The following is a 27,958-nucleotide window of genomic DNA, read 5'->3' on the forward strand; positions in this document are numbered from 1 at the left end:
TGCCAAGTTTGGAGAAAATCTATGTTGCTCCTTTATTTAAAAATCAAAATCAAAAACATTGTGTAGGAAAAAAAACAGTCACGCTTATTACACCTAGAATGTCATCATCATTTACTCAGAAATTACTAATCTGCTGCTAGAGGCAAGTCCAGTTACCATCTATTATATGAAGAGAGCACTTCCCAAAATATTGAGTAGGGATTTAGGCCTATCTTTTGGCCCAATTGAGGTCTTTTCAAACTCTATACCCACAAAGACAGTTTGCAGACATGAGAGTTACTGCTGGCTGGCGATTGACTAACCAAAACCTTGCTTAATGAATTGAGTTCCCAGAGTCCTATCTCCTTCTCTAGTGTGGCAACATGACTAGCAGTAGCATGGACCACCACATTACACATAAGGGGGAGGTCAGAGCCACTAAACCAGAGCGTAGTAGGGGAATAATTGGGTAAAGGAGCTGGGTGGATCCTGGGGGCATGGGGAGCATAGGGCTAAGTCATGGAACACTTACTGTATGACACACACGGAGCACCTTATGTTAGGAAGTGGAAGGAAAGGAGAAGAGAACCTGCCTGTCTGTAGCCATGCGGTCTGTTCCTTAGGCAGACCCGGCGCTCCGACCTTTGACCCAGCAAACAACCCTCTGATCAGTAATGCTCACAACAATAAAACAGAAAATCTCTAAATCACATGTATTTGTACACAAAGGTGTGAATATTATTGGCTAAATGTATCTAAGATTTGTATACACAAATAAAGTCCTTTGTTCTTTAAAATTGCATGGGGAAAAAAATCTGTCCTTTGCTCTTTGTAACTTTTCTGGTCGTCCAATTAGAGGGAAATCAGAGGGCAATTGATGCTCAGCCCAACAAAAGCCATCTCAAATTCAGCTGCCACATACAATAGATAAATATGCAAATATTTCACCATTATTATTAGCTAAGAAATAATTGCAAAGTGTATAACACAGTGGAAAAATATAAATATTTCTGTAGTAAAAAAAATGCTCTTCTCAGTATGAGGTGGAAGTAAGTGGTGGTTATGGGCGAACCTCTCCCAAAAAGTACCATGATTCACATTGGTGTTTGAAGGACAGTGCCCTGGAAGTTATAAATTAATGTGTGCATTTGATTTCGATTTGATCCATGAAAGTATGTTCCGTCCAACAGAAATAGAACAATGGTTCCAATCCTTATACAATAGCTTTGCATTTCTCCTTTCCAATTACCCACTCTCTTTCACGTCACTACCACACTAGACATCAAATCAACCCTAACAACCACACGCTAAAGGATGAGGACACGGCCAATCCTCTATAAAACTATTGTATGTGCAAATATACAAACTCTACAGAACTGATAGGGATTAGGGGGACTATAGCGTTAAAAACATTCAGTGGCCCAGGATTTAACTAAGGAGCTACGTCTGCCTCTGATTCAATGGCGGAACAGTCTACTGTAGGCATGCAGCATTTTATAACTAGACATAATTAATGATGTCACCACCTCAACTAATTAGAATCAATCATTTCCCACGGGAAAATAAAGTCTTCAACTAAAACCCACAGAATCAGCTTGCCTCTATGACCTAGCCTGGATGCCTGAAAGGGGAAATGAATGCGGTGAATGAGCACATCAGAGTTGACCTGTGAGAAGGGTGAGGATTTGGAAGGATGAAGAATAGTGGCCGGGTTAGCGTCAATCAGACAACCCAACACAGAAGGGGTCATGTGGAAGAGGGTCATTTAGGGAAAGATATACTGTACTGTTCAGACAGGACACAAACAGAGAGAGAAGTAGAGGGAGCATCACTGTCTGTCACCCACATGTAAAGAAAAACAGACCGTACAGTCTACTTGAGATATAACATGAGCACCGGTTTTTGGCATATCTGAACCTTTGTTATTGTATGACCAGGAAGAAGGGAGAATGCAGGGGCAAGAAGAAAGATGGCGGAGGAAAAGAGGATGAGAAGGAGAGGAGTTAGGAGTTGATAGAAGAGGAGGAGTAAGAGGAGTCTTTAAGGCCCAGGAGAGCAGTAAGTTAGACGGAGTTGAGTTTGATCAGGTCCATGTTGATGAGTAGCACTGAAGACCAGGGAGGGAGGTTCCTTGGCAAGATTATCAGGAGCACCACTGCCAGTAGAGTCGTAAACAGTCTCCTACACAAAGCAAAATTATGCAAAAATCATAAAAAAAGAAATCCCTGAAGTATTAATTTAGTCAATTGAACAGAGTCCAGTCTCAGTGTCACGCCTGGTGGGTAAGGTAGATGGTGGTTGGTTGGGGTTAGAAAGCCCAGTTTGAGGTGGTTTGAGGGGGCTGTGTGTGTCAGTGGTTCCAGCCCATGAGGTGGCTGACCCGGGCCTTTTCGGTCATGCGGCGTACCCGTCCTGAGCGGGACATGCCTAGGTTGAGGGGGTCCTCTGTGGTCCCCGACTCTTCGTCTGACTCGTCGTTGTACAACACTGTCCTGCGGCCCTGGTTCCGGGTGTTCACCTGACCAGATTTACTGCGGCTGCTGCTTTTCTGACCGCCCTCCGCCCCACCCTCACCCTGCTCAGAGTCGTCCTCCTCCGATTCCTCCTTTTCCTCAGGCTCCTCTTCCTCCTCAGGCTCCTCCTCGTCATCATCCTCCTCCCCTCCCTCCTCTCGCTGCTGTTGCGGCTGTGGCTCCTCCTCTTCTTCCTCCTCCTCCTCTTCATCTTGTTCATCTTCTTCATCCTCCTCTTCCTCATCCTCTGCCTGGACTCGTGCTCTCTTGGCTTTCTCTGGAGCCTCCTCCTCCTCTTCCTCTTCTTCTTTCCGCCTCCTCTTCCCAGAAACGGCCATCTTGCCCTTGGCTTTGTGGCGGGTCTTTAAGCGGGGAGCTTTGCTGTAGTCGTGATCTCCCCCCTCCACAAACTTCCCAACCTCCGACTCACTGTCCGACTCACTGTCTGATGAGGAGGAGGACGATGATGAGGAAGACGATGATGAAGAGGAGGAGCTGTTGGATCCTCCAGACTCCTCCCCCTCCTGCAGCACTCGTCGCCGGTGGCTCTGTCTGGCACCGTTGGTGAGAGGTCTGTTACGCTCTGGAGAGACACACACACAGTCTCCCTGTTAAACATAGCACAGCAACAGCTACCAAGTAGGCTTACATGGTAAGCCTTTCTATTTTTTTATTGTACTTTTTTTTAGCCCTTTTTCCTCCCCGATTTCGTGGTATCCAATTGATAGTTACAGTTTTGTCCCATCGCTGCAACTCCCGTACGGACTCAGGAGCCGAAGGTCGAGAGCCGTGCGTCCTCCGAAACACAACCCAGCCGAGCCGCACTGCTTCTTGACACAATGCCCGCTTAACCCGGAAGCCAGCCGTACCAATGTGTCGGAGGAAACACTGTCAGCGTGCACTGCGTCCGGCCCGCCACAGGAGTCGCTAGTGCGCGATGGGACAAGAATACTCCTGCCGGCCAAACCCTCCCCTAACCTGGACGAAGCTGGGCCAATTGTGCGCCACCCCATGGGTCTCCCGGACGGAGCCGGCTGTGACAGAGCCTGGAATCTAACCAGGATCTCTAGTGGCACAGCTAGCGATGAGGTGCCTTAGACCACTGCACCAATCAGGAGGCCCCCATGATAACCCTTTCTGATTGTGTGATTTTGGCAGCATTGAAAAACATATAAATGATGCCATTAACTGCTGCGATTTAACCAGGCTGACTTCAAACATTCAAGTAGTTGGGAAAATCATAAATTTGTCTAGATAGCTTGGTGAAACACCTCTATGAAGGACTATTTAGCCACTGCCTGTTGGTGTTGGTTACCCTGTGTAGTAATACCAGAGTTCTTGACGGGTGTGGTCCGGCTGCGGGTGACACGGTCGGCCCCTGGGTCCCCACTGTGGCTGCCTGTCCCGGAGCTGGAGGAGGACGAGGGCTGGCTGTCCTCATCCACCACCACGCTGCTTGACTCCGACGCTGCAACAGCAGCACCTCACGTTACCACCCTACCTCCCATCGCATCAAGCATTTCACACCTCTAACACATACAGCCACACAGACACAAACATACACGACAAGACTGTTACCTTGAGATGGCCTGCGAGATCGGCTCTTGGATGAGGTCTGGGATTTTTTGGGTGTTGCTTTCTTCCCTGACTTGTGCTTCCCTTTAGGACTAGAGATAAGACACCAAGACAGATTGTTTGAGGTGGAATCTAAATAGATCCTACAAGGAGTGGTACATAACAGGTGGGTTTATTACAGTGGTAAGGGTTAAAGTTAGAGTTGTAGAGAGGGGTTCCAGCCAGGCCAGTACCTGGAGGGTCGGCTGGTGGGAGGGGAGCTGCCTCCACTGTTCAGCCTCTTCCGGTAGCTGACACTCTGGCGACTCCTCCTCCGCTGGTTCTGGACTGCAGACTTGTAGTCGGAGATGATGGAGATGATTTGTCTTTCAAAGAAGGCTGATAGGCTCAGGGTCATGGTGTAGATCTGGAGATGAAACAATGAAGATCAAAAGACCATTCTCTCACAGAACACAAGGGTCAGGGGTTATAAACCGTTGAGATAAGACCCACCGCATTTCTTTCCCCCCCTTGAATCTTGGAAAGAAGTGGAGAGTGCTCAACCCAAAAACTTGATAGTTGAAAATCTTGTCAGAATGGGTACACTAACCTGTGACTTCTTGTTGGGTGTGTATGCTTTGGAGTTGCTGAATATGAGGCGGACATCTTTGGCAAACTCCATGGGGTTCTCGTAGTTTCCGACGACCAGCGCCTCTGTAACAGTACCCAGGTCCATGGGAGTGTCTATGATGTCTCGATAGTCCTGGGAGAGGAGGGAGAGAGTGCTGTGTTTAGGACGTCAGAAACCCCTTAACTGAGAATTGAGGACAGATAGTTTGTAATAATTCTGAACCACTACAGTCAGACTAATAAGACTATCAGCTTCTCTGATTGAAATGACACATAATAGGTTGATTTCCCAGACACAGATTAAGCCTAATCCTAAAATATTTTCAAAGAATCGGCATTGCTTTTTAGTCCAGGAGCAGGTTCTCTTGTTACGGGACTAAATGGGCCATAACCTTTAACATGTCACTGTGGGGGAACATGTCAGATTGTAAAGCACTCAGATCCTAAGGCACTTATCCTGTAGGGGGATGTTATCATCTCTCTCTGTGAGTGGTAGTGATAATGATAACAAGCCTTACTGGGTAGGTGAAGAGGTCCACAGGCTGTCTGAAGGGCTCAGAGTCAGGGCCGTCCATCATACGCCGCAGCAGCTCCCGACACTGGCCCCGCCACGCACGCACATCTAACACAACCCCACGCTTCTTAGGACTGGGATTGGCCCGCTGAAAGTGGGAGAGAGGGAAGGTTTCCAGTTAGGTAAAAAAATAAAAAAACAGGAGGTAGAAAGAGACAATGGGGAACAGGAATCACAGTCATAACAACAACAACGCATATTCCATGTTTGATACTAAACACTCCCTTACCCGTTGTCCTGTGGATGTCCCAGGAGTGTCAGAGTCCACGTCCACCTCAGCAGTCTACACACCAACACAGAGACACAAACTCTTAGTACAGTTTAATAGACCACCAAGACAATTTAAATACATGTATTTCTCCATGTCTCACCTCATCCTCTCCACTGCTCATCTCAGTCTTCACCTTGTGGTACAGATCCAAGATGTCTGTGCAGCTCTGGTCCCTGACAAAACCACACAACTCGTCAAATTTACAGTCAAAACCAAGTTCTTTACGATTTACCATTTCACATTGGGGAAATCTACACCATTCATTTTAACATCTGCTAAATGGCATATTATTATTATTATTATTATTATTATTAACATGATCTCAGGGGCGCCTTACCCAATGTAGCGGAGGAGCACGTCGGTCACCACCTTGGCTGCCGCCACGATGGGGCTCTGGGGCTCGTTGAAAGTGCGGGCGTTGTGCTCGATGTAGCGCACCTCCCACATCAGAGCCGAGATCCGCCTAGGAGAGAGGAACACCCGGAGGGGATAAGCTGAGTGAGAGTCACTGACCTCCCCAAACTGGCACATACCAAAGTCCCAACACAGAGGTACAATGGGGCAGAGCGGATTAATGGAATATTAGCGACAATTACAGTTGGTTTGAGGGATGACTACAGTGTGAGTGTGGTGGGGTGCAGGCTAAGAGGTCAGTACTGACCTGTAGAAGCGGTTCTCCAGCCGTCTGCGGATGGTATTGAGGTCAGTGGGGTAGGCCACCACAGTGCAGTAGAGGGGGTAGTCCCGCAGGTCCACAGGTGACGCAAAAGCCTTGGCCAGGTCTACATACAAAACACATCACACTCATCAGTCAATACCAATCCATATGCAAATTCACTTCCAGTTACAATCTATTTAATGCAGAATTCCTAGCATGAAAACTATTCCTGTGTGGTAGCAGTGACCTACCCAGCGTAAGCAGCTCGTCGATGCCAAAGATGACCCTCTGACAGTCCTCGTCCCGTGTGTGAGCCCCCCACTCCCCCTCCTGGGGGCTGTAGAGGCGAGCCTTCACCTCCTCCTCTGTCACCGCCACCCCGTCACCAACCTCCTCTGGCAGCTCCGCTGGGAGGGAACACAACACGCCAGTCAGAGACAACATCAGCTCATTGGTTGGCTGCTCAGTCTCACTATCAATAACCGGATCTAGATGGGATATGCTTAACACCCTGGCCATCCTACAATCTAAACTAGATGCCCTCAATCTCACACAAATTATCAAGGAACCTACCAGGTACAACCCTAAATCCGTAAACATGGGTATCATCCTGACTAATATACCCTCTAAATACACCTCCGCTGTCTTCAACCAGGATCTCAGCGATCACTGCCTCATTGCCTGCGTCCATAATGGGTCCGCGGTCAAACGACCACCCCTCATCACTGTCAAACGCTCCCTAAAACACTTCAGCGAGCAGGCCTTTCTAATTGACCTGGCCCGGGTATCCTGGATGGATATTGACCTCATTCCGTCAGTAGAGGATGCCTGGATGTTCTTCAAAAGTGCTTTCCTCTCCATCTTAAATAAGCATGCCCCATTCAAAAAATTCAGAACTAAGAACAGATATAGCCCCTGGTTCACCCCAGACTTGACTGCCCTTGACCAGCACAAAAACATCCTGTGGCGTACTGCATTAGCTTCGAACAGCCCCAGCCATATGCAACTTTTCAGGGAAGTCAGGAACCAATATACACAATCAGTTAGGAAAGCAAAGGCTAGCTTTTTCAAACAGAAATTTGCATCCTGTAGCACTAACTCCAAAAAGTTTTGGGACACTGTAAAGTCCATGGAGAATAAGAGCACCTCCTCCCAGCTACCCACTGCACTAAGGTTAGGAAACACTGTCACCACCAATAAATCTATGATAATCGAGAATTTCAATAAGCATTTTGCTACGGCTGGCCATGCTTTCCACCTGGCTATCCCTAACCCGGCTACCAGCTCTGCACCCTCCGCTGCAACTTGCCCGTGCCCCCCCCCGCTTCTCCTTCACCCAAATTCAGATAGCTGATGTCCTGAAAGAGCTGCAAAATCTGGACCCCTACAAATCAGCTGGGCTAGACAATCTGGACCCTTTCTTTCTAAAATTAGCCGCAACCCCTACTACTAGCCTGTTCAACCTCTTTCGTATCGTCTGAGATCCCCAGAGATTGGAAAGCTGCCGCGGTCATCCCCCTCTTCAAAGGGGGTGACACTCTAGATCCAAACTGTTACAGACCTATATCCATCCTGCCCTGCCTTTCGAAAGTATTTGAAAGCCTACTTAACAAACATATCACCGACCATTTCGAATCCCACCGTACCTTCTCCGCTATGCAATCTGGTTTCCCAGCTGGTCATGGGTGCACCTCAGCCCCGCTCAAGGTCCTAAACGATATTATAACCGCGATCGATAAAAGACAGTACTGTGCAGCAGTTTTCATCGACCTGGGCAAGGCTTTTGACTCTGTCAATCATCGCATTCTTATTGGCAGACTAAATAGCCTTGGTTTCTCAAATGACTGCCTCGCCTGGTTCACCAACTACTTCTCAGATAGAGTTCAATGTGTCAAATCGGAGGGCCTGTTGTGTGGACCTCTGGCAGTCTCTATGGGGGTGCCACAGGGTTCAATTCTCGGGCCGACTCTATTCTCTGTGTATATCAATGACGTCGCTCTTGCTGCTGGTGACTCTCAGATCCACCTCTACGCAGACTAAACCATTTTGTATACATCTGGCCCTTCATTGGACACTGTGTTAACAAACCTCCAAACGAGCTTCAATGCCATACAACACTCCTTCCGTGGCCTCCAACTGCTCTTAAACACTAGTAAAACTAAATGCATGCTCTTCAATCGAACGCTGCTTGCACCCGCCCGCCCGACTAGAATCACTACTCTTGGCGGGTCTGATTTAGAATATGTGGACAACTACTAATACCTAGGTGTCTGGTTAGACCGTAAACTCTCCTTCCAGACTCACATTAAGCATCCCCAATCCAAAGTTAAATCTAGAATCGGCTTCCTATTTCGCAACAAAGCCTCCTTCACTCATGCTGCTAAACATGCCCTCGTAAAACTGACTATCCTACCGATCCTTGACTTCGGCGATGTCATTTACAAAATAACTTCCAACACTCTACTCAGCAAATTGGATGTAGTCTATCACAGTGCCATCCGTTTTGTCACCAAAGCCCCATATACTACCCACCATTGTGACCTGTACGCTCTCGTTGGCTGGCCCTCACTACATATTCGTCGCCAAACCCACTGGCTCCAGGTCATCTATAAATCACTTCTAGGCAAATCCCTGCCTTATCTTAGCTCATTGGTCACCATAGCAACAACACCCACCCGTAGTATGCGTTCCAGCAGGTATAGCTCACTGGTCATCCCCAAAGCCAACACCTCCTTTGGCCGCCATTCCTTCCAGTTCTCTGCTGCAAATGACTAGAACGAACTGCAAAAATCTCTGAAGCTGGAGACTCTTATCTCCCTCACTAACTTTAAGCATCAGTTGTCAGAGCAGCTTACCGATCACTGCACCTGTACACAGCCCATCTGTAATTAGCCCACCCAACTACCTCATCCCCATATTGTTATTTATTTTGCTTATTTGCACCCCAGTATCTCTATTTGCACATCATCTTCTGCACATCTATCACTCCAGTGTTAATACTAAATTGTAATTATTTTGCACTATGGCCTATTTATTGCCTTTCCTCCATAACTTACTACATTTGCACACACTGTATATAGATTTTCTATTGTGTTATTGACTGTACGTTTTGTTTTTGTCTATTCCATATGTAACTCTGTGGTGTTGTTGTTTTTAATCGCACTGCTTTGCTTTATCTTGGCCAGGTCGCAGTTGTAACTGGCTTACCTGGTTAAATAAAGGTTAAATAAAATAAAAAATAAAAATACAGAGACTGCATGTGTTATGTTGAGTGTGCTAGCGAGGAAGACACTTCAATGTGTACTCGGACTGAAAACTAACTGCATTATTCCAGTAGATGACCTGAGATGGGTGAAGAGCCACTGATAGAAGCAGTGATACTAACCTTCATCAGGAATTGGCTCCATGTCCCAAGGGCTCATCTTCTCCCTCTCACTATTATCCCACCTAGTCAAGAGAAATCACACCTCAGCATTCAGTATCATAAGACACTTATATTTTATACATTCCTATTGGGTGTCAGCTACAGTATGAGCTATTGAGGGTCACACTGATGTACCACTCTAGACTGTAAGCTTAAGTCTACAGTATCAGACGTGTTTAACCAACCTATTGAGTGCGGGGTACACATTGACTCACTTGACAGCGTAGCACTGGAACAGGCTGTCTGGGTACTCTGGCTGGAGTGGCTGTTGGTCCTCCACCGAGCCAAACCACCAGGCGTCATCGATGATGCTCCGGAAGCGCACACCTAACCGGGATAAAACATGCTTGTTTCAGTAGATGACAACAGCTGGTCCGTGAATCACACTTACAGAGCACTGATGTATGGGAGCATGAACTGTAAAGCTACATCCCACAGAACACAAACATATGTGGGAGAGCGCACCACACTGCTTATATGGCACAAAGTAGAGAGGAGGAGAAACACATGTAGGCCAGGGAGCTGGACCAATCCTCTGCCAGCCTCTAACCACCATGTACATAAGCCTGTTAGAGTGAAGCAACACTAACCAGTCTGCCAGTTGTGCTCTTTAGCTTCGTCATAGAACTGCTGGAGCACCAGGAAATCAATGACATCCGGCATGTCATGGTACCTGAGAGAGCAAGGACATGTCATTCATTGCCATTTATTGCTGGTTATTACCATATTCTTTTCCAAACAAGAGAATAAGATGGATGACTCACTTTAAGGAGAATGACTCATTGGTCATTTTGCCTGAGACGGGGTGCAGGAATGCCAGTTTTAGGCAACAGAGGGTGGGAGGGCCCACCTCATACTTAATGCCAACCACCTTCACAGACTCCTGGTCCTGAATGACGAGAAAACAGACAAAAAAAAAAAAATATATATATATATATAATATATATTGAAATAAGAGAGAGGGGCCTCACAAAGGATATGTAATACATCAAATACAAATATGTGGTAGACAAAGGAAGCAGTGTGAGTAAGTGTTGAGAGTTAGTCTTACCCTGAGGTTGAGCTTGTTCCAGGGCTGTTTCTGAGGATTGATGCTGTAGGCCTTGGCCCTGTGTACAGCCCTGACGTAGGCCTGGTGGCCCTGCCTGAAGTACATCAGCTGAAGAGGAACAGGTGGGGAGGGTCATCACACAGGCCACATGTCTATTAACTATGACGCAAACCATGCACTATTGTAATAAATGAGGTACAGATTTAGCTCAACTCGAGAGCTTGGGACTATAAGGTTCTATCAGCATTTTTGTCAAAATTCAGTTATTGACATAGCCTTGTCCTGTTCAATGTTCTCTACCTATATAGTACTCTAAATACCTCAATTCATGTTGTTAAGTTCAAAAGAATACAAGAAAAAAATTGCTGACACCATTCAAAGCAATGAGGGTTTGGAACTTTTAAGCCAATTATCACAGAATCATCTTTTTGCTGATTGAACCTTATAGTTCCAAGGTCTCGAAATGTCAAATTGTGAAGATATTCGCTGGACCTCCTATGGCCCATAAGGCAGTATGGTTCCTTACCTCGTCACCCATCTGTGGCACAAAAGGAGAGCGGCGGGGGATGGTCTCCATGATCCAGGAGGGGGGAAGCCATTCCTCCGCATCACACCCAGCCAGAGACAGAGATGAGCTAGGTTTCTGAGCACAGAGACAGGCGGTTAAACAGTCTGAAATAACACACACACACTCTTAAGTAAGGGAACTTGCCCTCAGTCACGAGACCTCAGCACATAAACAAGTCAAAGGCACTGCACTCTGTATAGCCAGTAACTGAGAAAATAGACAAAGTGAATAATAATATGCCATTTCCAAGCAGCAAGTTGGCTGTGCCATTCCCTGCCCAATGCCCATGTCTCTACTGTACGTTCTGTGAGCTCACCTTCTGTTTGGTCTGCTTGGGCTTCTTCTTCTCCTCTGCCTGCTTCCTTCCGGCCTCCTCTCCTTGGCCCTCAGCCTCCTCTGAACTGCTGGAGCCACCGGGCGGTCGGACCTGCCTTCTGCTGGTTCGCTTGGGGGGCTGGAGGTTGATCCCTGCATCAGCTGTCCAATCAGAGTAGTCACTGGAGGAGACACTGAGGGGGAGAAAAGTGGTATCAAAATGTGTATTTTGTAATCACAGACATAAGGTAGTGTAATGAATGGATACCCATGTTCCTGCAGTATACTGACTTTTTAGGAGATGGCAGACATTTACCTGGAACTGCTGTCATTCTGCCACTGTGCTTCCCCATCAGAGGAAGCATCGCTGGCTTCTGCCTGCTCCTCTGCCTGTAAACACACGGAAACATGATTAGACCTCCTCTGACATGACAACACAGAGTCCTCTGCTACTTCAAGAACAGACTACAACCACCCCCACCTCTCCATCGCTGTCTGAGTCCATATGGCTGTCAGAGATCCTCCCCCTGTCCACAGGGCGACGTTCTCCTGCTGAGCGGGTCTGGTACGCTGGTGGAGGTCTGGTCTGCTTCTTCTTCCTCTGGGTCCGCCGCAGGGAGCGCTTGCATGGAGCCTGCTGCTCAGTCTACAGGGGGGAGGGGGGAGAAGTCGTTGATAGAAGAGAAAGCAATTGGTAGAATTCAACAAAGGGGGACACATTTGTCCTGAAAGAAATAAGAGAGCTGTGGGACAGTAGTGTAGTGAATCACCTTAGGAGAACTATGTACAGGTTTCCTCCTCCTCTCTGTGTTGTAGATGGAACACTCCACCTCACCTTTGGCCCGCCTGGTCTCCTCCATCACCCTACACAACACAAACACACACAGCTTCAGTCAGCCACTGGGAGATATCTACCTAGGCACCAATCTTACAAATGGTCCAAGGCCCAAAATTAAGAAGATGGGCAGGACTGGTTAGAACATAATGTTTGAGGCCATCTAAGGTAGGTTCTGTCTGGTCAGTTAGTCAGTCAGTCTCACTTGAGGACCCCTCGCTGGACCTCGTTGACCACAACCCTCCTGCTCCAGGCCAGCAGGTCCCTCTCCGTGGCCATCTGACTGCGAGGGGCGTTGTGGTGCATCTGACGCACCCCCTCCACCTGACCACTCCTCCTCAGGCCCACGTTAGGGGCCGATCCCACATCCTCTGCTCCCTCACCAGCTGCAAATGAGGAAAAACAGAGTTACACATACATACATATTTCATTCATGACTACAACATCTGAAATCCAATATGCACATACTGTATGAGGGTCATCCTGGTATGTAAATATGGTTATATGAGACTGTGGAACGTACCCCCCTCTCCTTCAGGCTCTCCCTCTTGGTCCTGCCTCTCATCTGGCTGGTTTTGCAACTGTCTGATCAGGACATCCAATGGGCTTTCTCCCTGACCCTCATCTGCCGTTTGCTGGCCAATCACCTGCTCCACCACCTCACCATCACCTAAGCAACAGAGAAGTTACAATTCCCAACATTTTGATTTCAGAGCCAGGTAAAGAAACATTGTTGAAAGCGTTGGTAAGGAGGTTTACCGTTGGCCATGTAGCCCAGCTGGGGCACCAGATGCTCCTCCTTGCAGCTCTCCCTGCCGGGCACCAGGCGCTGGTAGTGTGTGGGGTGGGGGTTGCCATCCACGTCCACCAGGAAGGGAGGGGGCATGAGGTGGGGCGCCTGCTGGGTCTGCTCGTCCAGGACAAAGTTATTGGCGTCCCGGATCAGCGGCCGGAAGTCAGTGTGGAAGAACATCTGGTCAGGAATCTGGAGGGGGGAAATGGAGGAAAGAGGGGATTTGTTATTCTCTTTACAAGCAATAAGATAACATGGAACTAACATATCTTTATCCAAATGAGCCATGTGTAAAGGCCAGACACTCACCTTCTCATAGGGTCTGCTGCAGCCGAAGCCAAAGATGAGCAGGTGGCCATGGGAGTCAGTGCAAGCAAAGTGCTGTCCATCAGCTGAGAACTTACAGTCAAACGCCGCTCCATGGCCTTGGCCCTCAATCTGAGACAGAGGAAGGCTTGTGTGAATGTCGGCCAGGGTGAAAAAAACTGGTATGCCACAAACACAGTCACCATGTAGTACACATATGAAGATCCTTTGCTAACTGGAACAGCCGTCAGTCTCTCACCATGTTGAAGAAGTTGCGGATCTTGGCTCCATTGGCTAGGTCCCACATGTAGATGTTGCCGTCGTGGCCAGCAGAGAGCATGATGCGGTGGTCAAAGGGGTGGGCCTCCAGGACAAACACCTCATCATCATGACCCTGGAGGAGGAACACAACACATTCAGTCCCAACAGGTCACACTCACTGAAGAGACCAGACACACTACAGAGATATCTAATGTTTCAATTCCACAGACGGCTTTATGCCTTTCTACAGAGCCAGAGGTCTCCAGCTGTTTGTGGAGGAGACAGACATGTACTCACAGACAGTACATGTAGTAGCTGGCCCGTGGTGGAGCTCCACACTTTCAGCAGGTAGTTAGAGACCGCTGTGACGACCGTGCGGTCACCGCGGTCCCAGGCCACCATCGTCGGCACCAGCTTGGTCTTGTCCTCGCCATTCACAACAGCACTCCTGTGACACAGTCATACGTTAAGCACACTTACTAATGAGACAAACATAAACCCATACACCCATTTGCTTCTGCACAGACAATTCTAGACAGTATTGCCTTACCCTGGCAGTCTGGTGGCTATGTCCAGAGTAATGCTCTTCCACTCCTGCTGCTGGTAATGCCATATCCTGGCCGTGCCGTCCCGACTGCCACTCACAAACCTCAGGCTGGGGACAGACACAGCAGTTAGAGCCCACACAGCAACAAATCAAAATAGTTGTATCTAATTAAAGAGACAAGAGTACACACTAACCTGTTATTGTTGTTACAAAACTGGACTACCACAACTTTGTCCTGGAAGAAGAGAGGTAAGAGTTAAAAGGAGTAGTAAGAAACAAACTGAACAGTACAAGTGCTGTGATCTAGTTCCATTGATTATTCTGTCTCCTCTCTCTTCTTCTCTCTTGATCTGTTCTTCTTTGCTGTGTCTTACCATGTGAGCATCCAACTCAGACAGCTTCATGGGTGTTTCAGAGCCGAGGTAATACACCCTGATCACATGATCAGTGCCGCCCGTGGCCAGGAACATCCCACCTAAATCAAAGAGCGACAGAGCAACAGGTAAGTACATTAAACTAACAAACAGATGTAGTTCTGTGGCTTTGTGAAAACTTTACCTTCAATCACGTTGTTCAAATAGTCATTTGAATTGAGCAAATAACTCCTTAATTCAGTGAAAATGTGAAGAGGAATGAATGTAATGTAAAGCATGTTGTTTATAAGGGGCCACCTACCACAGCTGAAGGAGGAGGTGGAGATCTGGACTCCAGGCCTTGACCGCTCAATGAACTTGACTGGCCGGTCACTGAGGAGGAAACAGAAGACAACACAGGTTAGGGTCACCTAGACCACAAAAAAACAGATCTGTTGAAAATAAAGACACCAACACCTTCTCATCCCTCCCTGGATGCCTCAGACAAACTCTGCTTTGTGGTCCAACACTTACACGAACTTCATGCTGAGCGAGTGCCATTGCCAGAAACACACCATGCCGTCTGCGCCAGTGGAGGCCAGGTACCGCATCGGTCCTTTTACCGCCGGACAAAACTGAGGAGGACAGGGGGTGTCAAACACACTGATATTTCTCAAATCGAAAGGGTCACAAAATTGCACTAAAAAAACCAACAGGTTTCATGCAAGATATTTTACATCACAGAAGGTAAATGAATTAATAATGAAGGGTATAACTAGCTAGGTTCCTATTACTTAGTTATGTGGGCTGTTCTGACCTGTATGGAGGTGATGGAGGCTGCATGGCCCTGCAGCACAGTGATGGGGGCGCAGGTGCGCAGGCACCACACTCTGATGACCTTGTCACAGCTGGCCGAGGCTATGAGCGTGTTCTCGTAGTTTACCGCCATGTCGGAGATCTCGGCTGCGTGGCCACGCAAGGTGGACAGCAGCCGGCCGTCATCTGTGGACCAGATCTTCACCAGACAGTCATCAGAACCCTGGAAGGAGAGGGGTCATGATTAGACACTGGCGGTATAGAGACTGACACTTCAGAGGGAACTGACAACAACTGTCTTTGGTATATCTTCTCTCCTCTTTTGTCAGACTCTTACCGTAAATATCCGTCTGCCACTGCGGTCGAAGGCCACACAGTACACAGAGGACAGGTGGCCCAGGATGCGCCTGTGCATCTTCATATGCTGGTAGGTGTAGGACGGCAGGGCATGGCCGAAGCGGGCAGTGCCAGTAGCCTGGCGAGCACCCATGATGGACACTAGACAGCGAGAGAGTAGAGGTCAGTTGGGCAGAGGTAAAGGAATTTACTATGAAATATGTATTGCTCTGTAGTGTTACCAATCATTTACAGGTTTCAGGAATATGTTTGTTTTTTAAACAGCACAGCTTACCGATGCTGGGGGGCTTCCCAAAGCTGACTGGTGGTTCTGGGGGGCGACCCCGGTGGAGCGCAGCAACAGCAGTTCCACTCCATTCTGTGTGGCTACAACCTAAGAGAAGACATGGTTCTAAAGCATTACAGACTGTATGACCTAGGAGTCTGGGACATGTATTCTGTATCTGTGTAATCAAGTACCTATGTAGTGATTATGACATTAGTTAGTTTGGTCTTTGATGGCAAGAGAAAGAAATAGAGAAAGAAACAGTAAACAGAGGTGGGGGGGGGGCTCACTTTTAGCTGTGCGAAGCAAAGACTGCCTTCCCAAGCCCAGGAGGGTCTGGACCCCAGGGACGCTAGGTGGGGCCTCTTTGTCTATGAGAGGACCTATCTGCTGGCATACTCTCAGCAGGTAGTCTGCAGGGATGTGCTGGTTCAAGATCACCTGTGGACACATCAGGGAAAACAGTCATCATATAGACTGTGTGAGAGGAATCAGTAGTAAAACGTAATCAAAGCAACATCATTAGGGAATATGTAACCGTATTCCTAGACACTTTGATACTTGAAATGCCTTACATTCACAACCTAGAGGACATAAGGCAAAATGCATCTTTAGTTAGATTTTATGTTCTCCCCCCAAAACAGACACTGGGCAGGGGAGAAAGTGGCTTGTGAGCACAAATGCTACTCCAATTCAGACTTAAACAAAAAATGCAGTAGTTCTTAGATTAGATTAAATGTGCCCTCTATAACAAGCCACGCACTGTTAAACAGTGCATTTATTCCTTGTGTTATTATTTCTCTCTGAATTGTTGGGAATGGCCCATAAGTAAGCAGTTAGTCTACACCTGTTGTTTACTAAGCATGTGACAAATTGATTTTAACTGATTTCCACAACGATTTTCAAATGTTGCTACCAACCTTGTTATAATGACCAAATTAAACATGTTCACATTTTTTCCCCCCCACAATGTTATTTAACACTGTTAATCATAGGAATGAGTGGTTTGGGGTGGATTCTCTTTAATGTAGTACACACACACTGCAGTTAGCCATCTCGACAGCCAAGGCCAATCTGAATCACCTTCGTTCTCCCAGCTGGCTCAAATAGTAAAGGCTCTGCATTCTAGGGTCGGTTTTCACCTAGCAGAACTCGGCTAGGTTAAGTGAACGTCGGTGCCTCGCATACTCCCTTAAAATATTTTAAAACTACAACAAAGCGGGAATGGTGCGGTTTGTGTATCATGAGAAGCCTTAGCCACTATATAGACCTAATTAATCTAAAATAACTCAAGAAATCTGTCATTAATTTTTACGTTTTTGCAGAGATCTTAGTTGCGCAATTTTACATCTAACTAAGATGTTTGGTGCAGTATTTCTCAAGTTAAAAACGTGCATGAAAACGAGTTCTCACTCAATGACACACACTTCATTGAATAATCCCCACTGTTGACCAATCTCTGACAAAGGGTCCTAGACTTCGGCGACCGAACTTCTGCTGCGTTCAAAAAAACGGGGAGGTTCTGAACGCAGCATTCAAAACAACTGGGTAATCGGAAAAAAACGAGCTCCAACTGGGAAAAATCGTTTTGAACGGTCATCCAAATCGGAATTCCAAGTCGGGAAATAGGGCCTCTTTCTAGAGTTCCGACTTTCCGACCTGAAGATCACTGACGTCATGATGTTACCTAGTTTTTCCAAATTCCCAGTTGTCCTGAAAGCACCATTCCGCTTGCCTCGAGAAAAAATATGTACTGTGTACAAACTACCGAAAAAACCCTTGCGGATACCAAAACGACGTCATAATATATGCACGAACTGATGGGAAGCATGCGGACGCCTTAACTGCTATTTCATTGGCTGTCTGTGAAGATTGACGTTTCCCAAGCCTTTGTATAGCCTCATTCTGTTTACCCCTCCTCTTTGCAGACACACAACACGGCTATAATTCCTGACCAAATATATTAATTTTAAGTAATTAAATGCCGGCTATTACTCAAACGCACAGTTAGTTATTTTTAAACCATCATCCATCAACTGAACCAAAACATTTGAAAGCCGGCAAAATATTGATATACAAATGTATTCTCGAAAACAAAAGTTACAGAATTGGATAGCCGGTTATGAACTTATTATAATAACTAACCCAGTCTTGGAAGTTTCGTTTGTATTGTTTGCCGTCCCAACTCCATCGTTTCGGGATCAACTAAACGGAAGACATGCGGTTAGATAAATGCATCAAAACTCAATAAATACAATAATGTATTTGCCGTATTGTTCATGCCTCTATCAATAACAAAGTACACCATACCAATACAAATAGAAAGCGCCCAATATCGCGGAAACGAGACGTGAGAACAAGCTAATATAGACGAGAGCGGGCGCAGCTTACCTCATACTCTTCCAGTTCCTCAACCAGGATCTATGGAGAGAGTTGCTAGTCTTTAGCACACATTCAGACATATTTAGATAGCTAGATAGCAATTGTAGCTATTAAAGTTATCGATATAACTTGTCATTCCTACCTGTGCCGATTTTTTACACGGTCCGGACTGGAGAAATCTGGCAATGAGGTAATACAATTCTGAAAATAGAGAGGCGCATTATTAAGCCAGTCAATAGCTTGTTAAGCTAGCCAGCTACGCTAGCTAACTACTAGCTAGCTAGGCTAACTGACTCAAGCCCTAAACTGTGTTTGCGTTCATATTTTAATAGAGAAATAGCTAGACACAACACTCACCAGCTTCGATTTGTGAACACTGTTCTTCTGCCATCACTTGATAAAAATATCGACATTTGATTCACTAATGTTTAGGTGTATTTGGAGAATGGCTACTTGAATTGTTTCCCCAGCGTTTGGCCTTTTCTTTTCTCAAGCTATCACACAGCTTTGTTAGCGCCCTCCCGCGACCAATGAAAGCAATTCCAGCACGAGCCACCTGGTGGCCATACCACCTGGTTTTGGTGAGGAGGTCATACCCTATAGTGGGTCATACAGTACTGGGCACGGTTTCCCAAAAGCATCTTAAGGCTTAGTTCATCGTTATGGTTCTAAGATTAATTTAGCCTTAAGATGCATTTGGGAAATCGAGCCCAGGGCAGAGACCTTTTATTTAGGACATATTGGTAGATATTAAAGTTGTTTTTATGACAGTAGAGCATATTCTGGGGTATTGAGTATTATGTAATTTCAAATAAACGAACAAGTAAGGCCTATTATATTCTGCTGATGAGATTTCATGGATGTTGATCTCATTTCTTGCCTTTACTTTTAGCCTATGTACTTCCAAATATTACAATTTAGTTGCAACTTTCAAGTACAGGGTTCTTTTCAGACAACTTACCATATGGCAAAAATAATGCTGCTGCAATGGGTACTGCCAAACACTATTTAGGCCTAGTTAGAGCAAGGTTACCAATTTGCATGTCAAACAATTATATAATGTATAGCTGAAAAATCGCATGCTTTTGCAAGACAGATAATCATGTCTTTGTGGTGATTTGTAGGCTCTACAGTGCCTTGCAAAAGTATTCATCACCCTTGGCGTTTTTCCTATTTTGTTGCATTACAACCTGTAATTTAAATGGATTTTTATTTGGATTCCATGTAATGGACATACACAAAATAGTCAAAATTGGTGAAATGAAAAAAAAATAGTTTAAAAAATGTCTCAAAAATAAATAATGGATAAGTGGTGCGTGCATATGTATTCACCACCTTTGCTATGAAGCCCCTAAATAAGATCTGGTGCAACCAATTACCTTCAGAAGTCACATAATTAGTTAAATAAAGTCCACCTGTGTGCAATCTAAGTGTCCCCATGCTCTACCCTGTAGCTCAGTTGGTAGAGCATGGCGCTTGCAACGCCAGGGTTGTGGGTTAGTTTCCCACGGGGGGCCAGTATGAAAATGTATGCACTCACTAACTGCAAGTCGCTCTGGATAAGAGCGTCTGCTAAATGACAAAAAAACGACAACAAAAAATATGGAAAAAGGTACTCTGGTCAGATGAGACTAAAATTGAGCTTTTTGGCCATCAAGGAAAACGCTATGTCTGGCGCAAACCCAACACCTCTCATCACCCCGAGAACACCATCCCCACAGTGAAGCATGGTGGTGGCAGCATCATGCTGTGGGGATGTTTTTCATCTGCAGGGACTGGGAAACTGGTCAGAATTGAAGGAATGATGGATGGCGCTAAATACAGGGAAATTCTTGAGGGAAACCTGTTTCAGTCTTCCAGAGATTTACATTTACATAATTTAGCAGACGCTCTTATCCAGAGCGACTTACAAATTGGTGCATTCACCTTATAGCCAGTGGGATAACCACTTTACAATATATATATATATATATATTTATTTATTTTTGGGGGGGGGGGGGGGGGGGGGTAAGGGGGGGTAGAAGGATTACTTTAACAGTTTTGTCTGGGCTGAGCGGGAACTGTGCTTCCGCAGAGGTAGGGGGGCCAGCAGGCCAGAGGTGGATGAACGCAATGCCCTCGTTTGGGTGTAGGGACTGATCAGAGCCTGAAGGTACGGAGGTGCCGTTCCCCTCACAGCTCCGTAGGCAAGCACCATGGTCTTGTAGCAGATGCGAGCTTCAACTGGAAGCCAGTGGAGTGTGTGGAAGAGCGGGGTGACGTGAGAGAACTTGGGAAGGTTGAACACCAGACGGGCTGCGGCATTCTGGATGAGTTGTAGGGGTTTAATGGCACAGGCAGGGAGCCCAGCCAACAGCGAGTTGCAGTAATCCAGACGGGAGATGACAAGTGCCTGGATTAGGACCTGTGCCGCTTCCTGTGTAAGGCAGGGTCGTACTCTCCGAATGTTGTAGAGCATGAACCTACAGGATCGGGTCACCGCCATGATGTTAGCGGAGAATGACAGGGTGTTGTCCAGGGTCACGCCAAGGCTCTTCGCACTCTGGGAGGAGGACACAACGGAGTTGTCAACCGTGATGGCGAGATCATGGAACGGGCAGTCCTTCCCCGGGAGGAAGAGCAGCTACATCTTGCCGAGGTTCAGCTTGAGGTGGTGATACGTCATCCACACTGATATGTCTGCCAGACATGCAGAGATGCGATTCGCCACCTGGTTATCAGAAGGGGGAAAGGAGAAAATTAATTGTGTGTCGTCTGCGTAGCAATGATAGGAGAGGCCATGTGAGGATATGACAGAGCCAAGTGACTTGGTGTATAGCGAGAATAAGAGAGGGCCTAGAACTGAGCCCTGGGGGACACCAGTGGTGAGACCATGTGGTGCGGAGACAGATTCTCGCCACGCCACTTGGTAGGAGCGACCGGTCAGGTAGGACGCAATCCAAGAGTGAGCCGCGCCGGAGATTCCCAGCTCGGAGAGGGTGGAGAGAAGGATCTGATGGTTCACAGTATCAAAGGCAGCAGACAGGTCTAGAAGGACAAGAGCAGAGGAGAGAGAGTTAGCTTTAGCAGTGCGGAGAGCCTCCGTGACACAGAGAAGAGCAGTCTCAGTTGAATGACCAGTCTTGAAACCTGACTGGTTTGGATCAAGAAGGTCATTCTGAGAGAGATAGCACGCTCAAAAATCTCTTCCAGAGATTTGAGACCAGGACGGAGGTTCACCTTCCAGCAGGACAATGACCCTAAGCATACTGCAAAAGCAACTCTCGAGTGGTTTAAGGGGAAACATTTAAATGTCTTGGAATGGCCTAGTCAAAGCCCAGACCTCAATCCAATTGAGAATCTGTGGTATGACTTAAAGATTGCTGAACACCTGCGGAACCCATCCAAATTGAAGGAGCTGGAGCAGTTTTGCCTTGAAGAATGGTAAAAAATCCCAGTGGCTAGATGTACCAAGTTTATAGAGACACACCCCAAGAGACTTGCAGCTGTAATTGCTGCAAAAGGTGGCTCTACAAAGTATTGACTTTGGGGGGGTGAATAGTTATGCACGCTCAAGTTTTCTGTTTTTTTGTCTTATTTCTTGTTTGTTTCACAAGAAAAAATATTTTGCATCTTCAAAGTGGTAGGCATGTTGTGTAAATCAAATGATACAAACCCCCCCTAAATCAATTTTAATTCCAGGTTGTAAGGCAATAAAATAAGGGGGTGAATACTTTCGCAAGCCACTGTATACAAGTAAGCTGTCATGATACACTATATATATAAAAAGTGTGTGGACACCCCTTAAAATTAGTGGATTCGACTATTTCAGCCACACCCGTTGCTGACAGGTGTATAAAATTGAGCACACAGCCATGCAATCTCCATAGACAAACATTGACAGTAGAATGGCTTTACTGACGGGCTCAGTGACTTTCAACGTGGCACCGTCATAGGATGCCACCTTTCCAACAAGTCAGTTAGTCAAATTTCTGCCCTGCTAGAGCTGCCCCAGTCAACTGTAAGTGCTGTTATTGTGAAGTGGTAATGTCTAGGAGCAACAACGGCACCACACAAGCTCACAGAACGGGACCGGCGAGTGCTGAAGCGCGTAAAAATCGTCTGTCCTCGGTTGCAACACTACCGAGTTCCAAACTGCCTCTGGAAGCAACGTCAGCACAATAACTGTTCGTTTGGAGCTTCATGAAATGGGTTTCCATGGCTGAGCAGCCGCAGACAAGCCTAAGATCACCATGCGCTATGCCAAGCGTCGGCTAGAATGGTGTAAAGCTTGCTGTCATTGGACTCTGGAGCAGTGAAACGCGTTCTCTGGAGTGATGAATCACACTTCACCATCAGGCAGTCCGACAGACGAATCTGAGTTTGGCAGATGCCAGCAGAACGCTACCTGCCCCAGTGCATAGTGCCAACTGTAAAGTTTGGTGAAGGAGGAATAATGGTCTGGGGCTGTTTTTCATGGTTCGGGCTAGGCCCCTTAGTTCCAGTGAAGTGAAATCTTAACGCTATAGCATACAATGACATTCTAGACGATTCTGTGCTTCAAACTTTGTGGCAACAGTTTGAGGAGGGTCCTTTCCTGTTTCAGCATGACAATGCCCCTGTGCACAAAGTGAGATCCATGCAGAAATTGTTTTTCGAGATCGGTGTGGAAGAACTTGGCTGGCCTGCACAGAGCCCTGACCTCAACCCCATCGAACACCTTTGGGATGAATTGGAATACCGACTGCGAGCTAGGCCTAATCGCCCAACATCAGAAGCAAGTTCCCGCAGCAATGTTCCAACATCAAGTGGACAGCCTTCCCAGAAGAGTGGAGGCTGTTATAGCAGCAAAGGGGGGACCAACTCCATAGAAAATGCCCATGATTTTGGAATGAGATGTTTGACGAGCAGGTGTCCAAATACTTTTGGTCATGTAGTGTACCTAGGGTCCATTCACTCTCAATTTGAGTTTTGGTCAGCAAATAGTGACTAGGACATTTTGCCAAATACAGAAAGTAGGTTGCAAAATGCTACCTCTGACCAAAACTTTTCCATCGGTCATTAGTTGCGTCCGTATTAAGATTATTGTGAGTTTACATATGATATGGTAATGAAACAGTAATAATGACATGTAAAGTAATGAGACAGAGTGCAACCTCATGAGGAAAATTCCAATTACTATTTTATTAGATTCCAATTAGACATCCAGAACTTCAGTGGGAACACAACAGATGGCGGCATATTTCAATAAAAAATCCCAACATTTGTTTCAAAAAGCATAAGCGACTTCCAACAAGCCTCTTCTGCCATTAAAATAATTTGTCATCAAAATAATTCAGAGCAAGATTATTTCAAAAGCAGGTATGCCCACATCATTATTAAGCCTGGAATGTTTTCAATATTTTTTCAATATTTAAATTCCTCTTACAGACAATCACGTTGAAAAGAAGTAAACCCCCACATAAAGAAAAAACACTGCACATATCAAGGGTAAAAATACAGCCACCAACTAAAGAGATGTTGTGATTTTGTTGAGTTGGCAAACCTACAATGTGATACTATACCACCTGCAATTAGTTTGCCAGCCAGCATTCTTTTTTTAACTCCCAACAAGCTACCAACACTAATAAAAAAAACGAAACCGTAATTATGTTTGCTTAAAAACACTTGATATGACCACTGCACAACAGAACAATCTTCCATATTTAGCTTTGTTTTGTGCTAAAAACCTGTACCAATAATTACAAAATTGTTGATAAAAATATTCCTCTGTTAATAAGGTAATGGAGGTTTTAGGGAAAACACATGAGACTTGGGGGCCATACAAGGGAGGGGATTGGACGGCCAGGACAGGTGCTACTCAGTCTTCTCTTCTGGAGTCTCTACCTGTAAAATGACAAAAGTAAGACCTTGAGATCCATTCACTGTGAGACACTGAGAATCCTGAATGATTCATGCTTTTAGATGGATTTGCCTCCAGAAATAGTCAGATACAACTAACTAAAAACAACCTTCTCGAGATAATACTTCCAAGTACAAAGGATTGTTAATATAAAAGTATCAGTGTATCACTGATATGGCATGACATACTTCGTCTGTCTTGGTCTCGCCATTTTCAGACTGGGTCTCCTCTTTAGGCTCCCCGACTGCTGCTGCCTTCACCTTCTTCTTGTCTTCCTTCTTCTTGTCATTTACTTCTTTTTCTTTCTGTGTGGACAATTTACATACATATCTGTCAAATCTTCTCTGCCTGGCACCTCAAAGTGATGTAATTGTCTTGACACTTAATATGGGTGTGAATGTGCCGAGAAGACAACATGTAATACTAAACACCTGACATGCATAATTATATTGAATGTGTAAATGTTGAAGACAGGTAAGTATTACCTTAGCTGGCTTTTTTGGTTTTGGTGCTGGTTTGGGAGGGGCTGGTTTCTGAAAAATACAGAAGGAAGAGTATATTGATACAATAGATACCATGAAACAGGCCAAAAAACAAAAGTTATAGTTGAAAATAAGAAAATCTATTTTTAAAGGTTAAATAGTTGTAGTGCTGATGCCTATATACGTATTACATTTCCAAAAGGAAGCTTTAAAGAAACAAAATGTACACACCGATGACAACCGTGCAGATCTCCTTGACGGCTAATGTAAGGAAAGAGAATAATATTACTCAATCAAAGGTGTGTGAAAACATTTTAAAATAATTGAATGATGATGCTTGATTCATCTTCATAATGCAGACAATTGAATATTTCCCTATTTCAAGAATACATTATCCTTTTCAACAAATTGAATATTTTCAGGTTTTCACAAGCAAATAATGTGATAAAATCATCACCAGTAATCACTAGTGATGATTTTAATCATGGTGAAGATTGCAACCTGTAGCCTATTCTACAAGGGTGATATTCAAGTGTGTGTGTCTTTGTGTGTGTATCACTTACCTCCCCCTTGACATCTCCATCGGCTCCCTGCAAAATGTATTTAAAAATACATTACTCAAAATGATTGGAAACAATAGCATGCATATCTAAAACATAATATATATTGCTGAATATTTCAATATTGTCTAAAATGTGTAACTGTAAGTTCACAGAAACTTAGCCTCTTGCAAACATTCGCAATAGCCTACACTTGACCTTTACAGACAGCCTCTATTCATTCTAGATTTGTGCTTCATATTCTATGCGTTGAGTAGAAGAAGCAGTGGCACAGTTTTTTTTTTCTTCATTGGGACATTAGTCCTCATCGGTTTTCACCAAATGAATTTTAGGGGGAGGGGCAGAACCAACTGTGTTCCGCCCCCTGGCGATAAGAAGGCGCAATAGCACCCATTTAACGCGAACAAAGAAAACATTAAAATTATCATTTTTGCGACCGTCTTAGAATACAATTATATCGAGGAAGAAATGAAGAGTTTTTACTTTATTTTTCTGTACCCTTTCAATGCAGATTTACACGGTCGAACTATCAAAAGGCATCCGTTTTGTTTGGCTGTGTTCGCGATGTGGGTAGGAACTGCAAAGCATGGCTGCTTGTGGTTTCAATAGCATGGAGATCCAGCCTGACTTCAGATCAGACAGAAGATTGTGTGCGCCTCTCAAGAAATCCCTCAGAACATTCTAAATTCGGCGAAATAAGACGCTATTTGCAAACCAAAAAAATCTAATAATTATTTCAAAAGATTTTTTTGCAAGAGTGAACATAAATACATACGTCAGATTTTATATTAAATCTCCGTTCTCTCGAAGGCTTCATAATATCACGACTGATTTATACAGGGCAAAAAGTATATCCGCATACTGTAATCTAGGCTCTCTACATACCTTTCTCTTGGGCATGTTGGACTTGTGTAGGTTTTCTTCTTTAATAGAAACTAAAGATCTAGCTATATTTTGTGATTCAGAGTTCACAGTTTGCAGAGACTGGCGTCTTCTTATTAATACTGTAGTAAAGATACAGCACATTAAACCCAGTGGTTGGATGGGGGTGGGGGTAGGTGCGGCTAAATGGTGACTGATGTTATGCTTGGCCAATCGAAGGATGGCACTAGGTGTCACAAAAGAAACAGATTTTCAATGTAGTTAATTTACGCGCGAAATTCCCAGTGAAAGTGAATGACGTGTTTATCATTTGTAACAGCTAGGCCTATTCACGGTGCAAGAACATTTAAGAAATCACAGACGTTAATGTTGCAATTCTGCTTGCATTCACGCGCTTAGTGTTGAACAGCCACCATGAGATGAAAACATGAAAACATTGGAAGACACAATAGGGTCTTCTTAAAAAGAAAAACCATCCCCCCTGTCAACTGGGCAAGGCGGTGTCCTCTAATGGCACTGAATCTTATATATGGCAGGGGAACAGGGAACGAGTTCATGTTCATCCCAGTCATCTCTGTTCAGTGAGGAATAGGCTGGTTCATGCTATGGGCACAGATGTATAAAACTTTTACATTGTGTATAGTATTTTGACAACCTCAAGTCAAACCCCTCTAGTCAAAAGTCTGTCGTGGCATTACCACACGAAAGGATATTCTACAATATCCAAACTGGACCCTGAGTCTAAAGAAATCTCATAGCCATGTCTTGTGCATTCATATGACCTGTAGCTCACGTCTGTTCTCTTGAAAAAAATCTGGGGAAAAAAAACATGTCGCCAAATAATCACCCGGATTTTTGATAGGCCTATATTCTCTTAATCAGACAGCTTTAGGCCTACGTTGGGTAGTTAGTAGGTTATAACCCTATTACTGTATTTTCCTTATGTCAGCGCATATGTATATTTTGCTTTATTTCAGTTATATTAATTTAAATTCTTACTTGAAAAATATGGGAGAGACATTTATTATGTATTTATTAGGCTATACAAATAGGCGTAAAAAATATGAACATAGTCAAACGTATTTGGAAATACATTTCGAAAGCACTGGGATAGTGTTCCCAATTGTTTTTAGATATCTGATTTCCATCAGTTGTTACAGTCACACAGAGAGAGAGGGAGAGAGAGAGAGAGAGAGAGAGAGAGAGAGAGAGAGATATCATTTGGAGACGTTGGTACAGTGTGCACTGTTCACTTGGTTTTGGGGAGTGAATCAAACAGCCATGGTGATAAAAGTCTTCATAGCGTCATCCTCTGGATCGACAGCGGTAAGAAACCTCGAGTATTGCATAAGCTTTGTAGCCTATTGACCGTTTATGTTCATTTTCTTGGCGAATTCAAATGACATGTATTTGCATGATTAGGTAGGTGTGGTGGGCTCATACGAGTGAGCAATTGCTCTGTTGTAGCTACGCAGATACTATCATGTGTATTAGGCTCTATCGAGTATTGAATGAGCATCGACATAAACTTGTTTTGAAAGTTCTGCAAGTTGTGCATGGGATGTCCCAAGCAATAGAGTAGAAGCTGGGACTGACAGCTGCACAAATACACTAGATTCTAAAGGCTTCTCAGCATGACAATGCATATTGTAATGGCCCTAAAACAAGTAGGACCTGCCATTTGGGCAGATATTGATTTGT

General features: G+C 45.2%; 3 protein-coding genes across 4 annotated transcripts in view; 1 reads left to right on the forward strand and 2 right to left on the reverse strand.

Annotated features, from left to right (window-relative positions):
* LOC311136233 (bromodomain and WD repeat-containing protein 3-like) lies at nt 1-18,971 on the reverse strand. Its single transcript, XM_084170360.1, has 40 exons — nt 18,810-18,971; nt 18,595-18,653; nt 18,462-18,491; nt 18,216-18,275; nt 16,361-16,511; nt 16,080-16,178; nt 15,786-15,946; nt 15,450-15,671; nt 15,167-15,267; nt 14,955-15,025; nt 14,654-14,754; nt 14,474-14,514; nt 14,283-14,387; nt 14,030-14,180; nt 13,731-13,865; nt 13,475-13,603; nt 13,132-13,357; nt 12,896-13,042; nt 12,578-12,758; nt 12,308-12,401; nt 12,019-12,183; nt 11,854-11,927; nt 11,539-11,731; nt 11,181-11,297; nt 10,655-10,762; nt 10,368-10,492; nt 10,194-10,276; nt 9,819-9,930; nt 9,565-9,626; nt 6,431-6,586; nt 6,183-6,303; nt 5,859-5,984; nt 5,622-5,694; nt 5,480-5,533; nt 5,195-5,338; nt 4,657-4,809; nt 4,301-4,473; nt 4,071-4,159; nt 3,808-3,960; nt 1-3,075 (listed from the first exon to the last, which is right to left on the reverse strand). Exons 1-40 carry the CDS (start codon nt 18,841-18,843, stop codon nt 2,330-2,332), a joined length of 5,325 nt encoding a protein of 1,774 aa, XP_084026486.1. The 5' UTR covers nt 18,844-18,971; the 3' UTR covers nt 1-2,329.
* LOC311136234 (adapter SH3BGRL-like) overlaps nt 18,470-27,958 on the forward strand; it is a 13,127-nt gene continuing 3,638 nt past the window's right edge. Inside the window, exon 1 of one of the 2 annotated variants that reach the window (XM_084170362.1) lies at nt 18,470-18,642. Coding sequence is in view for 1 of the 2 variants with exons in the window: in XM_084170361.1 (XP_084026487.1) it covers nt 27,539-27,583 (45 nt within the window). In the remaining variant the exon portion in view is untranslated. Of the gene's footprint in view, nt 18,643-27,476; nt 27,584-27,958 lie in introns of those variants that run through there. The other variant, XM_084170361.1, reaches the window with a different exon arrangement.
* Nucleotides 23,592-26,470, reverse strand: LOC311135590 (uncharacterized protein). Its single transcript, XM_084169600.1, has 6 exons — nt 26,261-26,470; nt 25,379-25,405; nt 25,047-25,076; nt 24,819-24,866; nt 24,522-24,638; nt 23,592-24,317 (listed from the first exon to the last, which is right to left on the reverse strand). Exons 1-6 carry the CDS (start codon nt 26,399-26,401, stop codon nt 24,288-24,290), a joined length of 393 nt encoding a protein of 130 aa, XP_084025726.1. The 5' UTR covers nt 26,402-26,470; the 3' UTR covers nt 23,592-24,287.

This window comes from Coregonus lavaretus (assembly GCF_964263955.1).
Source record: "Coregonus lavaretus genome assembly, chromosome: 10".
Taxonomy (NCBI): Eukaryota; Metazoa; Chordata; class Actinopteri; order Salmoniformes; family Salmonidae; genus Coregonus; species Coregonus lavaretus.

What these genes read in the sequence shown, in the direction of transcription:
- LOC311136233 (XM_084170360.1), bottom strand. Translation starts at nt 18,843, where the DNA reads ATGGCAGAAGAACAGTGTTCACAAATCGAAGCTG. An exon ending in GGAACAAGCTCAACCTCAGG is followed by an intron (nt 10,493 to 10,654) that starts GTAAGACTAACT and finishes CTCGTCATTCAG; the next exon opens with GACCAGGAGTCTGTGAAGGT. An exon ending in CTGGAGAACCGCTTCTACAG is followed by an intron (nt 5,985 to 6,182) that starts GTCAGTACTGAC and finishes CCTCTCTCCTAG; the next exon opens with GCGGATCTCGGCTCTGATGT.
- LOC311135590 (XM_084169600.1), bottom strand. Translation starts at nt 26,401, where the DNA reads ATGTGCTGTATCTTTACTACAGTATTAATAAGAAGACGCCAGTCTCTG. An exon ending in ATGGAGATGTCAAGGGGGAG is followed by an intron (nt 25,077 to 25,378) that starts GTAAGTGATACA and finishes TCCTTACATTAG; the next exon opens with CCGTCAAGGAGATCTGCACG. An exon ending in GATCTGCACGGTTGTCATCG is followed by an intron (nt 24,867 to 25,046) that starts GTGTGTACATTT and finishes TGTATTTTTCAG; the next exon opens with AAACCAGCCCCTCCCAAACC.